At 45.0% G+C, this 18,204-nt stretch overlaps 1 protein-coding gene across 1 annotated transcript in view; it reads right to left on the bottom strand.

Moving 5' to 3' along the window:
• Positions 1–18,204, bottom strand: part of hmcn1 (hemicentin 1) — a 757,099-nt gene that overhangs the window by 94,735 nt on the left and 644,160 nt on the right. The window contains exons 81-85 of the mRNA XM_085982583.1: positions 17,103–17,372; positions 15,683–15,873; positions 13,487–13,700; positions 11,465–11,599; positions 5,965–6,155 (exon numbers count right to left, since the gene is read on the bottom strand). Coding sequence (XP_085838709.1) covers positions 5,965–6,155; positions 11,465–11,599; positions 13,487–13,700; positions 15,683–15,873; positions 17,103–17,372 — 1,001 coding nt within the window. The remainder of the gene's footprint in view (positions 1–5,964; positions 6,156–11,464; positions 11,600–13,486; positions 13,701–15,682; positions 15,874–17,102; positions 17,373–18,204) is intronic.

Here is an 18,204-nt window from a genome sequence, read left to right as displayed (position 1 = left end):
GTCTTCACAAAAGAGAGGGACGATGCAAACATTGTAGTTAAGGAGGAGGAGTGTGAAATATTAGATGAGATAAACAGTGAAAGAGGAAGTATTAAGCGGTTTAGCATCTTTAAAAGTAGATAAATCGGCAGGCCCAGATGAAATGTATCCCAGGCTGTTAAGAGAAGCAAGAGAGGAAATAGCGGAGGCTTTGACCATCATTTTTCAATCCTCTCTGGCTACAGGTGTGGTGCCGGAGGACTAGAAGACTGTTAACGTTGTACTATTGTTTACAAAGGGACAAAGGGATAGACCGAGTAATTACAGGCCAGTCAGCCTAATCTTGGTGGTGGACAAATTGTTGGAAAAAAATTCTGAGGGACAGTATTAATCGTAATTTAGAAAGGCACGGATTAATCAAGGACGGTCAGCATGGATTTGTTAAGGAAAGGTTGTGTCTGACTAACTTGATTGGCTTTTTTGAGGAGGTAACAAGGAGAGTTGATGAGGGTAGTGCGTTTGATGTAGTCTACATGGATTTTAGCAAGGCTTTTGACAAGGTCCCACATGGCAAACTGGTCAGAAAAGTAAAAGCTCATGGGATCCAAGGGAAAGTGGCAAGTTGGATCCAAAATTAGCTCAGTGGCAGGAAGCAAAGGGTAATGGTTGATGGATGTTTTTGTGACTGGAAAGCTGTTTCCAGTGGGGTTCCACAGGGCTCAGTAATGGACCCTTGCTTTTTGTGGTAAACATCAATGATTTAGACTTCAATGTAGGGGCATGATTAAGAAGTTTGCAGGAGATGCAAAACTTGGCCTTATGTTTAATAGTGAGGAAGAAAGCTATAGACTGCAGGAAGATATCAATGGACTGGTCAGGTGGGCAGAAAAGTGGCAAATAGAATTCAATCCAGAGAAGTGTGAGGTAATGCATTTGGGGAGGGCTAACAAGCAAGGGAATACACTGTAAATGGTAGGATACTGAGAAGTGTAGAGGACCAGAGAAACCTTGGAGTGCATTTCCACAGATCCCTGAAGGTAGCAGGACAGGTAGATAAGGTGGTTAAGAAGGCAGGCGGGATACTTGCCTTTATTAGCCAAGACATAGAATATAAACGCAGGGAGGTTATGCTTGAACTGTATAAAGCACTAGTTAGGCCACAGCTAGAATACTGTGTACAGTTCTGGTCACCACATTACAGGAAAGATGGGGTTGCACTAGAGAGGGTACAGAGGAGATTTATGAGGATTTGCCTGGACTGGAGAATTTTAGCTATGAGGAGAAATTGGATAAGTTGGGGTTGTTTTCTTTGGAACAGAGGAGGCTGAGGGGAGACTTAATTGAGGTGTATAAAATTATGAGCCCTCGATAGAGTGGATAGAAAGGACCTATTTTCCCTAGCAGAGAGGTTAATAATCGGGGACATAGATTTAAAGTAATTGGTAGGAGGATTAGAGGGGCGTTGAGGAGAACTTTTTTCACCCAGAAGGTGGTGGGGGTCTGGAGCTCACTGCCTGAAAGGGTGGTAGAGGCAGAGACCCTCATCACATTTAAAAAGTACTTGGATATGCACTTGGAAGTGCTTTAACTTACAGGGCTACGGACCAAGAGCTGGAAAGTGGGATTAGGCTGGGAGTGGGAGAGCAATAGTGGTAGGGGATTCTATAGTAAGGGGAACAGATAGGCGTTTCTGTGGCCGTAGACGTGAATCCAGGATGGTTTGTTGCCTCCCTGGTGCCAGGGTCAAGGATGTCACTGAGCAGCTGCAGGGCATTCTGGAGGGGGAGGGCGAACAGCCAGAGGTCGTGGTCCACATTGGTACCAACGACATAGGTAAAAAGAGGGATGAGGTCCTGCAGCAAGAATTTAGGGAGCTAGGTAGAAGATTAAAGAGCAGGACCTCAAAGGTTGTAATCTCTGGATTACTCCCGGTGCCACGTGCTAGTGAGTATAGGAATAGGAAGATAGAACAGATGAATGCGTGGCTAAAGGGATGGTGCAGGAGGGAGGGCTTTAGTTTCCTGGATCACTGGGTCTGCTTCTGGGAAAGGTGGGACTTGTACAAGTCGGACGGTTTACACCTGAACCAGAGGGGGACCAATATCCTTGCGGGGAGGTTTGCTAGCACTGTTGGGGGGGGTTTAAACTAACTTGGCAGGGGGATGGGATACAGAGTGGAGCTATAGTAGGGGGTGATTTACAGCCAAATACGGAGGAAAAAACAAGTCAGCTGGGAAGGCAGAGCAAATATGCGAAGGCAAAAGGGAATATGGCAAGGCTGGAAGGCATTTATTTTAATGCAAGGAGTCTTGCAAATAAGGTGGATGAACTGAAGTTGTTGTTGAACACATGGGAGTACGATATTGTTGCTATCACGGAGACATGGTTGAGGGAGGGTCAGGACTGGCAGCTCAATATTCCGGGGTATAGAATCTTCAGGCGAGACAGAGGGGGGTGTAAAAGGGGAGGGGGTGTTACAATATTAATTAAGGAGTCAATTACTGCTGTAAGGAGGGATGATATATTAGCGGGTTCCTCTAATGAGGCCATATGGGTAGAACTTAAAAACAAAAAGGGGGCAAGCACTTTGCTGGGAGTGTACTATAGGCCCCCAAACAGTCAGGGGGAGATAGAGGAACAGATATGTAGGCAAATCTCAGAGAAGTGCTAAAATAATAGGGTAATAATAGTGGGGGGTTTCAACTTCCCCAATATTAATTGGGATAGTCAGAGTGTGAAAGGCTTAGAGGGTGCAGAATTCTTAAAGTGCATCCAGGAGAGCTTTTTGAGCCAACATGTAGAAAGTCCTACAAGAGAGGGGGCGGTACTGGACCTAATTCTAGGGAATGTAGCCGGGCAAGTGGTGGAAGTGTCAGTAGGAGAGCATTTTGGCGACAGTGACCATAATTCGGTGAGATTTAAGGTGGTCATGGAAAAAGACAAAGACGGCCCGGAAATAAGGGTTCTAAATTGGGGGAAGGCTGATTTTAATATGATAAGGCAGGATCTGGCCAAAGTGGACTGGGAGCAGCTACTTATAGGAAAATCCACATCAAAGCAGTGGGAGACTTTCAGAAGGGAAATAGAGAGAGTACAACGCCAACATGTTCCCGTAAAGGTCAAGGGGGGGGAACCAACAAGCAAAGGGAACCTTGGATGACAAGGGATATACAAAAATGCATTAGGAAAAAAAGGGGGGCTTTTGGCAGTTACAAAAGACTAAAGACGGAGGAAGCCCTAGAGGAGTATAAAAAGTGCAGGGGCATACTTAAAAAAGAAATTAGGAGAGCGAGGGGGGGCCATGAAATAACACTGGCGAGCAAAATAAAGGAAAATCCTAAGATGTTTTATAAGTATATTAAGGGCAAGAGGATAACCAGGGAAAGGGTAGGGCCCATTAGGGACCAAAGTGGCAATCTGTGTGTAGAGCCAGATGATGTAGGCGGGGTTTTAAATTAATTTTTTGCATCTGTGTTCACTATGGAGAAAGACAATGTAGACATAGAAATCGGGCAAGGGGACTGTGATATACTTGAACATATTAGCATCGAGAGGGAGGAGGTACTAGCGGTTTTAGCAGGCCAAAAAGTGGATAAATCCCCAGGCCCGGACGAGATGTATCCCAGGCTGCTGTGTGAGGCAAAGGAGGAGAGTGCAGGGGCTCTGACACAAATTTTCAGAACCTCTCTGGCCACAGGGGATGTACCAGAGGACTGGAGAACAGCTAACGTAGTACCATTATTCAAGAAGGGTGGCAGGGATAAACCAGGGAATTACAGGCCAGTGAGCCTAACATCTGTGGTAGGGAAATTATTGGAAAAAATTCTGAGGGACAAAATTAGTCTCCACTTGGAGAGGCAAGGATTAATCGGGGATAGTCAGCATGGCTTTGTCAAGGGTAAATCATGTCTGACCAATCTGATTGAATTTTTCGAGGGGGTGACTAGGTGTGTGGATGAGGGAAATGCTGTGGATGTGGTATACATGGACTTCAGTAAGGCTTTTGACAAAGTCCCGCATAGGAGACTGGTCAAGAAGGTAAGAGCCCATGGGATCCAGGGTGCCTTGGCACGTTGGATCCTAAACTGGCTGAGTGGCAGGAGGCAGAGGGTGATGGTCGAAGGTTGCTTTTGTGACTGGAAGCCTGTGTCCAGTGGGGTACCTCAGGGATCGGTGCTGGGTCCCTTGCTGTTTGTGATCTACATAAATGATTTGGATGAGAATGTAAAAGGTATGATCAGTAAGTTCGCAGATGACACGAAAATTGGTGGGGTGGTAAATTGCGAGGAGGAAAGCCTCAGGCTACAGGATGATATAAACAGGTTGGTCAGATGGGCGGAAAAGTGGCAAATGGAATTTAACCCTGAAAAGTGCGAGGTGATGCATTTTGGACGGACAAATAAGGCAAGGGAATACACAATGAGTGGTAGGACCCTAGGAAGTACAGAGGGTCAGAGGGACCTTGGTGTACATGTACATAGATCCCTGAAGGCAGCGGAACAGGTGGATAAGGTGGTTAAAAAGGCATATGGGATACTTGCCTTCATTAGCCGAGGCATAGAATATAAGAGCAGGGAGGTTATGATGGAGCTGTACAAAACGCTGGTAAGGCCACAGCTGGAGTACTGTGTGCAGTTCTGGTCGCCTCACTATAGGAAGGATGTGATTGCTTTGGAGAGGGTGCAGAGAAGATTCACCAGGATGTTACCTGGGATGGAGCGCCTCAGCTATGAAGAAAGACTAAACAGGCTGGGGTTGTTTTCCTTGGAGCAAAGAAGGCTGAGGGGGGACCTGATTGAGGTGTGCAAAATGATGAGGGGCATAGATAGGGTAGATAAAGAGGAACTTTTCCCCTTAGTAGGGGGGTCAATAACAAGGGGGCATAGATTCAAGGTAAGGGGCAGGAGGTTTAGAGGGGATTTGAGGAGGAACTTTTTCACCCAGAGGGTGGTTGGAGTCTGGAACTCACTGCCTGAAAGGGTGGTAGAGGCAGGAACCCTCACAACATTCAAGAAGCATTTGGATGAGCACTTGAAATGCCATTGCATACAAGGCTATGGACCAAATGCTGGAAAATGGGATTAGATTGGACAGGGCTTGATGGACGGCGCAGACACGATGTGCCGAAGGGCCTCTTTCTGTGCTGTATAACTCTATGACTCTATGACTCTATGAGGCTGGATAGCTCTTTTTCAGCCGGCACAGATATGATGGGTCGAATGGCCTCCTTCTGTGCCGTAAGTTTCTACGATTCTATGTTACTGGAGCAGCTCTGGAGACAAGGATATCCAAAAAGACTGGTGTCCTTTGAAGCAGACATTTCATTTTTTTTTAAATTACATAGGATATACGGCACAGAAACAGGCCATTCTGCCCAACCAGTCCATGCCAGCGTTTATGCTCCACTCCAGCCTACTCCCATCTTTCCTCATCTAAATCTATCAGCGTAACAAATTAAGATTTTTTATAACTTTTTTTTAACTAGGACATTGGAGGAATACTAACAGTAACTACATTGCTGAGGGACATAATAAGGTGCTATATAAATGCAACTTTAATATCTTAGACTATGATGGAGGGTCAAAGTCAGTCAATAAATAAAAACATTTACTCAAAAACAGGGCACAATTACGACTTTTAAATTCCTGCAAGTTCAAAAGGCACACCACTCATGCAGGCATAAAATGGGTTCGGTAGAAAATAAACCTTATTGTTTTTAAGTGAAATAGCAAACCTGCGTCTAAATAATTATTATATTGACTGTGCATCCTAATAGAGTTTGGCAGTAAAAATTGTGATTACAAATTTAAGCAAAAGTGGTTTATTTTAGTGGGTTGTTTTCCAAAATTACATTAATTCTCACAACATCCTGTTTATAATCAGTATCATAATGTCTTGCATGGGTATTAGTTTGGAGATCGTTATCTGACCTCTATCCAATAAATCTACTTTTTCAGTCTTCCAACTATCTATTGCCTGACTTACCACTGTGCCGTAGATGGCCAGTGAACCATTGTGGAGCAGGCGGATCCTGTTAGTGATCTGAATATGGATTCCTTTTTTACTCCACTGGATAGTGGGGGGTGGATCACCTCGGACCTCACAGTTTAGGATAGCATTGCCTCCAAGAGGCTCGATGCGGTTTGGATTGAAGTCACCATCAAAGATCGGAGGCTCTGTGGAGATGGCAATCAGTGCTTAATATTCAACAAATATAAATAAATAATGATGTTAACTTATGCCTGAATGTCAGACCATGAGATCAAAGCGTCACATGCAGAATTGATAACCCAAATTACCTGAGACATGGTAATTTTCTGTACATTTTTCCTTATAAAAACAACAGGGAACAAATTCATTATAGCCCGGTAATGGGCGCTAACTTTAGAAAGTTTGAGATGTAGCGCCAGGCACTAATGATTCAGACGGCACACAAAATTCAGTCTCATTCCTGAAATAAAGGATTGGGGCACTAAATCAAGCGCTAATGGCCTAGCTCAGTGGCGTTAAACTCAGAGTGCTGACCAATATTGGGTGCAGTCTAATCTCAAGTCATCATTGACATGAATCAGTCATTCATGAAAGACTTATGAAATAATACTGAGCGGCCTGCGGGCGGTGCTGTCCAGGGAGAGTATAAATACTCGGGCACGGGCCCAGCTTGCGCAGGACATTCTTAACAGGAACTAGTGAAGGACACAACTAGACCTCCATGTTGTAAAACAGTTGATTAAAGCTTTGTTTAACACTTAGACCAATTGCCTAGTAGTTTTCTTATGTCAATCATCACCTCAGGCTTTTCCCAGTACTTAAAGGGGAGGTTCATTAATACTGCAGCACCTCATTCTCAGCATTGCTGGTTTTGCAGCTGCCTCAGCAAAGAGAAGCACAAGGAGAAGGAGCTGGAGGACTGAAGCAGGTGTGCTCATGACAGATCCACCTCAGTCGGGTGGTCAGGGTGATTGAATGCTTCACCAAATGCTACATACCACCATCTGTACCACAAGCTTCACACTCTGCCCAAAGCACCAGACCCCCAGCGCTCACCCACCAGCAATCTCTACCTACCAACACTCACACCCACATCTCACGCCTTGCACACAATGACAGCTATTCAATTATGGCAGGCGCAAGGGTCATTAGTTGTTGGAATGATTGTGATATGAGTGATATGTTTATGCATAAATTTATTCATGGAGTTTGCAATATTTTGTGGGCTCTCTCATTTCAACTTTGCGCCCTGGAGGACGCTGTGATATGGCATGACAGAGGGATGGCATGATGGGCATATGGTGAACAAAAGGGATCTAGGGTTTAAGTCATCCTGGTGTGAGGCTGGAGGTCTGTTTGGAGGAGGTGGCACAGTTCTGTGACCACCATCTTGGTGATGCAGCGCCGTCTAATACACTGCTCCTCGCTTCATTGAAGGTAGGAGAAGTGCTGTCGGAATACCCTCAGAGGGTAAGGCCTCCTGTTGACAGCACTGATGGCCCTCCTCCTCCCTCTGGCCACATGTTCCAATCTTTCTTGCTGCCTCCGCTCACTCCGCTGCAGATCCTGGAGGGCGAGGTCAACTGTCAGTACAGCCCCCATTAATGTAACCAAATGTAGCACATATGTTGTCAGAATAAATGTAACTAATTTTCAGTTGCCACAACAATCCTGAAACTAAACTGACTGTGCAACAGTTTCAAATTCAATCTCAAACTGACAAGGAAGCCGTGAAACAGCACTAACCTGACAGCTGCGACTGATCCATAGAGTTACTAGCTGGGGAGCCCCGCGTTGCGAGGGCAATTTTGGGGCGCGAGGGCAATTTTGGGGCGCGAGGGCAATTTTGGGGCGCGAGGGCAATTTTGGGGCGCTTGGTCTCCCTGCCCCTGTGTCCACCCCCTCTCCCGGTCATGTCCTCTCCCTGTCCTATCCCTCCCTCCCTCCCTCCCTCCCCTCGCCCACCCGCTCCCCTCCCTCCCTCCCCTCCCGTCTCCCTCCCTCCCTCCCCTACCCCCACCCCTCCCCTGTCTGTGTCCCTCCCCCGCTCCCCTCTGTCCCTCTCTCCGGCCCCTCCCCCTGCCTACCTGAGGTCCGGTGCCGTTGCCAGAGTGGGAATGCTGAGCGGCGGCCGGCGCCAGGAGCGGGCTCTCGCGGGCGGCGCATGCGCGGTCAGTGCGGCCGGCGCAGTGCGGCCGGCGCGAGCGCCCCGCGATTTCCAGAGGCTCGCCCGCCCCCGCGATTTCCCGAGGCTCTCCCCCCCCCTGCGATTTCCCGAGGCTCTCCCCCACCCCTCCGCGATTTCCCGAGGCTCTCCCCCCCCCGCGATTTCCCGAGGCTCTCCCCCCCCCATTAAATTGTTATTTAATTCCCTAACACATCATTAAAATATTTACCTTAGTTCCCTAACACAGAGAAAGTGTGGGGGAAAAAATTGTGAAAAATCAAGATGGCGGCTACTCACCTTGGTTCAGAAGGATAAGGCCCGCCCACACACGCACCGATTGGTCGACCGGTCAGGTCACCGAAGCGTAGGATTGGTCAATCGTCGAGTCACTCGACACTCAACTGTAGGAAGACCTCGACGTCACACGGTCGCTAATGAGATGCTAATGAGCGGAACGCTGAACGTTTTTGGGATACCGCGGGCGGAATTTTTGTCCGACCGAAACGTAAATACGCCTATGACCGGTCCGGAATCGCAAGCTTTCTTTTGAGGCGACGCGCGCGTCGGTACGCTCTGTAACTTCCAAACGTATAGAGACCAGGCGGACAGACAGACAGAAGAGCCGCTTTATATATATAGATACAGCACAGAAAGAGGCCCTTCGGCCCATCACGTCCGCGCCGGCCATCAAGCCCTGTCTAATCTAATCCCATTTTCCAGCATTTGGTCCGTAGCCTTGTATGCTATGGCATTTCAAGTGCTCATCCAAATGCTTCTTGAATGTTGTGAGGGTTCCTGCCTCTACCATCCTTTCAGGCAGTGAGTTCCAGATTCCAACCACCCTCTGGGTGAAAAAGTTCTTCCTCAAATCCCCTCTAAACCTCCTGCCCCTTACCTTGAATCTATGCCCCCTTGTTATTGACCCCTCTACGAAGGGAAAAAGTTCCTTTCTATCTACCCTATCTATGCCCCTCATAATTTTGTACACCTCAATCAGGTCCCCTCTCAGCCTTCTCTGCTCCAAGGAAAACAACCCCAGCCTGTCCAGTCTTTCTTCATAGCTGAAGCGCTCCAGCCCAGGTAACATCCTGGTGAATCTCCTCTGCACCCTTTCCAAAGCAATCACATCCTTCCTATAGTGTGGCGACCAGAACTGCACACAGTATTCCAGCTGTGGCCTAACCAGCGTTTTGTACAGCTCCATCATAACCTCCCTGCTCTTATATTCTATGCCTCGGCTAATGAAGGCAAGTATCCCATATGCCTCTTTAACCACCTTATCCACCTGTTCTGCTGCCTTCAGGGATCTATGTACATGCACACCAAGGTCCCTCTGATCCTCTGTCTTTCCTAGGGTCTTACCATTCATTGTGTATTCCCTTGCCTTGTTAGTCCCTCCAAAATGCATCACCTCACACTTTTCAGGGTTAAATTCCATTAGCCACTGTTCTGCCCATCTGACCAACCCATCTATATCGTCCTGCAGACTGAGGCTACCCTCCTCGCTATTTACCACCCCACCAATTTTCGTGTCATCTGCGAACTTACTGATCATACCTTTTACATTCACATCCAAATCATTAATGTAGACCACAAACAGCAAGGGACCCAGCACTGATCCCTGCGGTACCCCACTGGACACAGGCTTCCAGTCACAAAAACAACCTTCGACCATCACCCTCTGCCTTCTGCCACTAAGCCAGTTTTGGATCCAATGTGCCAAGGCACCCTGGATCCCATGGGCTCTTACCTTCTTGACCAGTCTCCTGTGCGGGACTTTATCGAAAGCCTTACTGAAATCCATGTATACCACATCCACTGCACTACCCTTACCCACGCACCTAGTCACCCCCTCGAAAAATTCAATCAAATTGGTCAGACATGATCTTCCCTTGACAAAGCCATGCTGACTATCCCTGATTAATCCTTGCCTCTCCAAGTGGAGACTAATTCTGTCCCTCAGAATTTCCCTACCACTGATGTTAGACTCACTGGCCTGTAATTCCCTGGTTTATCCCTACTACCCTTCTTGAATAATGGTACTACGTTAGCTGTTCTCCAGTCCTCTGGCACATCCCCTGTGGCCAGAGAGGTTTTGAAAATTTGTGTCAGAGCCCCTGCAATCTCCTCCTTTGCCTCACACAGCAGCCTGGGATACATCTCGTCTGGGCCTGGGGATTTATCCACTTTTAAGCCTGCTAAAACCGCTAGTACCCCCTCTCTCTCGATGCTAACATGTTCAAGTATATCACAGTCCCCTTTAAGTAGCGCCCCTGGAGCTGGCATCCACCTGCTTGACGCCGCCTCTCCTGTCGGCCCGAGGCGCTAAGCAGGGGGCGAAAATTAATTTGGCAAATTGGGCGCCCAGTGAGTCTTGCCCACTCACTGACGTCACGATCTGTCTGCCGTTGAAGTCCCCGGCGGTAACCGTTAGCTGTGGCGCTATGAGGGGGGGGGGCGGATTTGGCTTGCGGCGCTGGATTTGCCTCGTCCCGGCGCTACTGCATCAGCACCCCGTTAGAGAAGGAGTCATCCTTCAATACCTTTTCAATTACCAAATAGCTGTGTCCATTTACGATTTCCTAACCAACAATTTAAATGGCCAAAAAATCAAGCACAGCTGATGCTCAAATTTCCAAAAGTGGTTGCAATGGACGAGTGTTCTCATTGGAAGTGGCAAGTTGAACATGTATCCCTAAGATGTATATGCCATTTATATAAAATTATCAAAGAATCAATGCTGAGAATGTCAGTAAAGCTTCATGTTGAAAAAGAAAACATAGCCCTGCCAACTCAGCCTGGCTTTCTGCACTAATTAAAAATGCTTTCATATTTGTGCAATAATTAATGACAATTCCATTATGTGGCCCCTTTTAACTTTTTGGCAATGGTGTAATCTTGCATCAATTGTACTGAGCTATCAGTGTTATGGGACAGGCTAGATGAACTAGTTGGTCTTTTCCATATATCTGTTGCAGAATGAGCCATTCACAAATGCAGGAGTCACAAGAGTGCTCATGCTTTGATCTTGGTGGGCACCTGGTGACTCAGATGGACCATTTTTCAGAACCTGGTATACACCTGAAACTTTAATCACCTTTTCTCTTTACAGATGCTAATAGATCTCTGCTGTGTAACTCCACCATTTTCCATATTCATTTCAATATTTAAGCCAACTGGTTCAGGCTAGCAATTCACCTTCCTATTCTGTAAATGTTGCTAAAACAAATTCCATTGCGATGAACAGGACTTAAATTAGTGAGCTGTGCTTATACTAAAAGGCTGACTTGTGCAAACAAAATAAAGGAATATAGAGGTCTAATTCACCTTTGACATATACAAATCCAATGGCCTTGATGGATCCCACTCTATTTCCTGCTGTGCAAACATATGTGCCCGAGTCATCCTTCGATACCTTTTCAATGACCAACTTGCTGTGTCCATTGACATCATCATATTGGGCTGTAGGAATAAAAGATTTGTTTATTTGTTAGAATGAAGTTGTCTGATTTGTCTCTTGCTTCTGAATTTATGATTTTAACACATCATTACATTACTCAATATACAATTTCAGATGTTTTTTTTAATTCTGTAGAAATTAAAATTCATGATTTTCTACAAGTTTGATTCGCTGACAGATTTTCTGAACTTTGTATTTTCATAGATTCATAGAAACTTACAGCACAGAAGGAGGCCATTCGGCCCGTCCTGGCTCTCTGAAAGAGCAGTCGTGCTCAGTCCCACACCCCCGCTTTTTGTCCGTAACTCTGTAAGTTCCTCATCCTCCAGTACCCGTCCAACTCCCTTTTAAAATTATTTACGGAATCAGCTTCCACCACCTTTTCAGGTAGAGTATTCCAGATCCCGACAACTCTCTGAGTTAAAAACATTCTCCTCATCTCCCCTTTCGCTCTTTTGTCAATAATTTTGAATCTATGACCTTTGGTTATTGACTCACTCGCCAGAGGGAATAATTTTTCACTATCTACTCTATCAAAATCTCTCATCATCTTGAAAACCTCTATGTCACCTCTTAACCTCTCCTCATAATTGAAGTCCCTCATCCCCAGCAACATCCTGGTAAACCTCCTCTGTACCCTTTCTAAGGCCTTTACATCTATCCTGAAGTGTGGTGCCTAGAATTGTCCACAATACTCCAGCTGAGGCCCAACCATTTTGTAACTAATCTTTCCCCTCCACCCAATTTTCTCCCCTCTTTTGTTGAAGGTAGTGACTTATGCTTGAGTATTGTTCCACAGGTGCCAGCAGTCCTCTGGTACCTCACTTAGATGGCAATTCTTGGTATGTTGAGCCTACACAGGAAAAGGTCACTATTTATTTGGCCATGGAGATGTCATAGCAGAGCCCAATCCTGTCCTTACTTGAAATTCTCACAAACTCCAGTAGTACTCTTTGGTGCAAAGTAATGTTTGCTGGTATACATCTGAAGTTTGGGAAAGGAAGGAAGCTCAACAAGAAAATTGAGGATGTAAGTGGGTGGCTGGAGAAATTATTTAATAATAAAAAACTCTTTCTCCACAGAAAGGGAATGGTGGGGGGGGGAAAGAGAGTAATTTTAAATACTTTTTTCAGTAGTAGGACAAGGAAACACATGTTCAAACTACTAAAAGGTAAATTTAAACAGTGATCAATATTTGGAATCGGCTTCCAGAAAAAGAAGTGGAGCCAAAACCCCTGGAATCACTTAAACAATTTGATGCTGAAATAGGGATATTGCAGGGCCTTTCTCGATAGATTAGTTACGATGGGCCAAATGGCCTTCCTCAACCATAATTGTGATATTGTGACAGTAATCAGGATTTTCCCCCCACTTTCCAAGTCCAGGAATGCTCTGGCCAATCATAGCACCGTCTTCCCCTACCAGTCTGGCTGAGATCAGCTAATTTAGCACAGGCCAAATAGGTTGCTGTCATGTGATGGTCAAGCTATACAGAGGATGGTTTTGATGCACCAGCAGACATCCAAAAATGGGGACCCTATTTCAAACAATTTCTTCGATTCAGCCTCAGTAAGTACATTTCTTTTTAAGACTGGGCTCTTTATCATGGCACCACAATCCCCGCATTCAAGGGGTGAAGTAGGGGGTTGTCCACCTACTGCATCTCAGTGGGAAGCAGCTATAGCAACGCAATCACAAGATCACATACGTCCAATCATGCTTCCTGTATAATATGCTGAGAAAGTACAAATTTTAAGATTATGGAGGTGAAATTGGTCTTGCGTGGTAGCGCAAAATGGATTCAATGGAAAATAAAATCGAGTGGAGTGTAAAACGCGCTGCCGATTTGTTATCGCCCATTTTGTGCTACTGCCTAAGTATATTCTTACCAGGTATAATGTTGTTGTTGAATGCCCAGGTGATTTTGGGTGTAGGAATACCCTTTGCTGCACAATTCAATGCTAGGCGTTCCCCTTTGTTTAAGGATATATCTCCAGGCAGTTCTGTAAAAGCTGGGTGGATGTAGACAGTCAGGCTGACGGTCTTGGTGTCACCTCCGGCCACATTGGTAGCTATACAAGTGTAGCTGCCAGTGTCATCAGGCTGACAGGGAATGAAAGAAAATTACAATTATGTTTTTGACAGATGAAATATAAAGTCAGCACAAACTGAAAATCCTGGTTTCTCCCCATTCTTGCTCCTCTATTGCCATCTTATGAACCCTCTTTCAGCCAGGGGAGGGAGGGGATCTGAGCTACAGATATTTCCAGAGGTACTCTTGATGTTAGTCGATGGAACTCCCTGGGGCCAGGCCAATGTTCCCAATTAATATAAAGGCCCCCAGGTATGATTGCATTTGGAATTGCATCCTCTCTTCCCTCTTTCAAAGAAACAATGCAATGAAGCTTATTTTGTGTCATTGCTATAAGTCTGCTTTGTGGCCAGTTGGAAGTGAGATGTTGAAATCTGATGAATTTTATATTGTATGTTATTGTGAACACATTTTGCTAGCATAGATTCAGTGTTGCAAAGTTGCATTTTTTCATCATAGAAAAATGAATCCCAAGAACTGTCACTGTTGAAGGAATCAACGTTTTACTGGTGTACAAGGGGGATCTGGCTGGGAGGAGATACTGAGCTGTAAGTGTGAATTAACTGAATTATAAACACATTTGGAGTGATAAGTCATTAAAGCACCCTGGTTTAATTGTTGTATCTATATATCTTTAGACAGCTTCTGTTGCTAGGCTCAGTGATTTCTTCCAGTTATCTTTCCTGATTATTTAATCATTATTCACTGTAAACAAAAATAATCTGTTAAACCATGAAAATATTTTTTAAAATCCATGCAGTAGACCATCTTGGCATTGCTCATGGTGTGAGGCTGCCTCCAAAGTCTGTCTGTCTTATTGTCTTGGAATCTGATTGGTTCATGCTAAGCATGTGATGGATAATTAGCACGGACCAATTAGAAAGCTAGGTGAAATTCTAAATTCATTGATTCATACAGACACATTGGTTAGATGCAAAGGCCAATCATAATTCCTTTTAATGGGTTTTAGTTTTAAAAAGGGATATTTTTTAAATAGTTGTATATCAAAGGTTAACTGAATGTTGAATCATTCCTGTTTAAAATGTTATGTATAGTCTAGTGGAGAGAGAATGTGAGAGAGCGAGAGAGAGAGAGAGAAGGTGAGAGGGTGAGAAAGCGAGAAGGAGAGAGAGCAAGGGAGAAGGTGAAGGAGCGAGGGAGATGGAGATAGATAGATACTGGAAGTTTTGAGATTGTAATCTTAAATAGGCACTTTCAAATAAATGTCATAATTTTTAAGGCCCTGTGCAACAGGCCTAGTTCTTTTATTTAGCTTGATCTGGTAGCATTACCACAGTGTCAGCTGTGGCTCAGTTGGTAACACCCTCGCCTCTGAGTCAGAAGGTTGTGGGTTCAATTCCTACTCCAGGGGCTTGAGCACAAAAATCTAGGATGACACTCCAGTGCAGTACTGAGGGAGTGCTGCACTGTTGGTGGTGCCGTCTTTCGGATGCAGACATTAAACCGAGGCCCCGTCTGCTTTGTCAGGTGGATGTAAAAGATCCCTTTGCACTATTTCGAAGAAGAGCAGGGGAGGTATCCCGGTCAATATTTATCCCTCAATCAACATTACTAAAAGATTATCTGGTCATTGTCACATTGTTGTTTGTGCGAGTTTGCTGTGTGCAAATTGGCTGCCGCGTTTCCTACATTACAACAGTGACTACCCTTCAAAAAGTACCTCTGTAAAGCGTGGTCGTGAAAGGTGCTATATAAATGCAAGTCTTTCTTTTTATTGTATCTATTATACAACATCCTAAGAAATTGTAAATTTTGCAAACATTTTGTTGGATCGTGTCAGCAACTGAATTAGACATAACCAGTTCAAAAGAGTGCTCTTCACTATCAGTTACAGTCCAGCTAGTTTTAATTAAACCACCACTGATTCCGAACAATTCCAGCAAAACAATCTCTGAAAAGCACTGGCATGACTTTACATTTTAACCGGCAAAAGGCAAGGAACAATTTGTAAAGCTTATCTCTTTGAACTTACCGTAGCATTTTCCACAATGAACTCTCCTGACTGCATCAACCTATATTTTCCGGGTGTGTCCTGCAGGATTATGCCATCTTTCTGCCAAGTCAGCACTGGCTCAGGAACACCATCAGCAATGCATGGCAATGTTCCCTGAGTTTCCTCAATCACAGTGTACTCGGTGTCTGCAGTGCGGATGGTTGGTGGGACTGTAAAATGCAGATTGAGTAAGCAAATACAACTTAGTGCTTGCTCACAGCAGCAGTGTAAATCATGAACTCACCACGTGGAGTATCTTTGGTGCAAGCCCTTGGTCCAATCACTGTGCTACACGTTGCTGCTCCAAATTTTGTGACACCTTCCCTCATAAATAGTTTATTTTTCTTCCGTTTGATGCAAGTCCCTCTGCCTACACTATGCATCCAGCCTCACGAAAGGGTAATTAGGAGACCGGTACTGTACTAATATCACTCTCTATCTGATCACTAGTTGGTGACTGAAAACTAGGCACATCGCTGTCTACTTTTCTTCTTTGCTTTTGTGCAATGTCTGGCTTTTTCTTGGCACCACCCTCCTTGGCCTCGTGGTTGAGATCTCTGGCTCATCTTATGGCACAAGCCCATATCCCCATTACCTGAGCTTGTACATTCTGAAATGGTGGGGTAGGTTTTCAGGTGTCTGATTCCATCGGCTGGGACACAGAAAATGCAAGAAAATCACCCGCCTGATGGAGTCAGTCCGAGGCTCGACCAATTTTACCATCACGTCTCAGTTCCACACCGTCGGCAAGCTGCTCACGCATTTCAAGCAGCTTGTTGATCAGAGAGAGATGAAAATCCGACGGCTCCAGTGCAGAGCCCAGCTGATGCAGGTAAGTTGGGGGGGGGGGTAGTGGAGGGAATCCTCAGAGCGCTGCGGAGAGATGGGCATCGGGTGCAGTTGATTTTTGTGGGGTCAGGAGGAGGATTAACGCTCCTGCTAATGCAATGAAAATCGTTTGAAAAGTTAATTGTTTTTGAGTGGCCTGCCTGCAGTGATTCCTTTAGGCCATTCAATGCAAGTAACAATTGGCGGCACTTGCATGGAGCATGATCTGCACACTGGTACATGAAAATTGCCTCAGTGCCCTATTGATGTCATAGGATCCTGATTTGCCTGGGCAAATGCGGTGCCCACCTGTTTGTGGTGGGCGCCTGGACTGTACATTTCAAGGACTCCCCCAAGATGACAATGGCTCGGGTGTGGGTGGGAACAGGGCGTTAAATTTTGCATTTCAATTTTTCTTGCACTACTGCTTCATTCATGCCTGAAAACTGGCACGAAAATTGGTCCCCCGGTGTTCTTTTTAAACTCCATTTCATTAATAAATTAAAGAACTCCAACTGATCTAAAAGTAGATGATGTTCATGTGGGCAGGAGAACATAAAATAAAACTTACTGTGAACAGTCAGAACCATGACAGAGCTGCTGGAACCTGCAAGATTGGCTGCTGTACAGGTGTATCGTCCAGTGTCTCTGGGTTGGACAAAGGCAATCTGCAGGGCTCCAGTACTGAGGATCCTCTGGCGGATGCTCTCTGTAACTTGTTGTCCATCTTTGTTCCAGGTGACTTCAGGAATTGGGTAACCCTTGGCCTCACAGACCATGGTAACTGATTTATCCAAAGCAACAACGTAGTTCGTTGGATGAGCCATTATACCAGGAGGCACTTTAAAAAAATCAATTAAATTAGCAAAAAATACAACTAAACATTTAAAGAAATATTTAGATATACTGTACATAATAAATTGAAAAACAAACAAACTAGGAAACCTAGGTGAAAGGTTAAGGCCTATCATAAAGGTTTAAAACAAAAGTAGGAGTGAAGACAACATAAATCAAGAAGCAGTGATGAGATGATGCCAAGCTTGGATTTTAAACCTAAGATTGTAGGATGCAGGAAACCTGAAGGAGGGAAGAAGTTCTGTAGTTTGGCACCCTGGGAAATAATAAATTACAGGAGGAGACAAGGCCTTGTTTTCAAGGTAGTGAGGAAACAAGAACAAAGAATAGTGAGATTACATATTTAGAGCTTAGGAGGAATAAGAGATGGTACTTAAGAATAACGACCGTAGTATTATTAATACATTGGAACGTGATACAGTTTAAAAAAAGAGAAACTAGATGATATAGCGCTACTGGGCACCAGAGCTCTCCAGTTCGCAGTCTTTACCTTCCACCTGAATACTTTGGACTGCAGTTAGCTTATGAGCTCAGTGCAGTCGAATATCCCATACCAGTATCAATTTTTTTTTGTTCACTGGTAAAGCAAGTGTGACCAGTTGAAATTGTTGCACTAAGTATCAGTTGCTGTTGAAAGCTCTGTGCCTGTAAACTGTGACAGCCAATGACACTAGCTGTGGATTTTCACTCTGAAATGACACCCTGGCTGCACCAAATGAAAATGTAACACAATGGTACCGTGAGCCTACAATCGGTCACTGTTCATTCAAAAAATGCAACATAGAAATGTTATAGGGCTCCATATGTGTCTAGAGCAA

The sequence above is a fragment of the Somniosus microcephalus genome, chromosome 3 (assembly GCF_052327205.1).
Source record: "Somniosus microcephalus isolate GS21.2 chromosome 3, FLI_Smic_1.0, whole genome shotgun sequence".
Classification (NCBI taxonomy): domain Eukaryota; kingdom Metazoa; phylum Chordata; class Chondrichthyes; order Squaliformes; family Somniosidae; genus Somniosus; species Somniosus microcephalus.
Note: the sequence above shows the minus strand (reverse complement) of the source record. Positions and strands in the feature narration are given on the sequence as shown.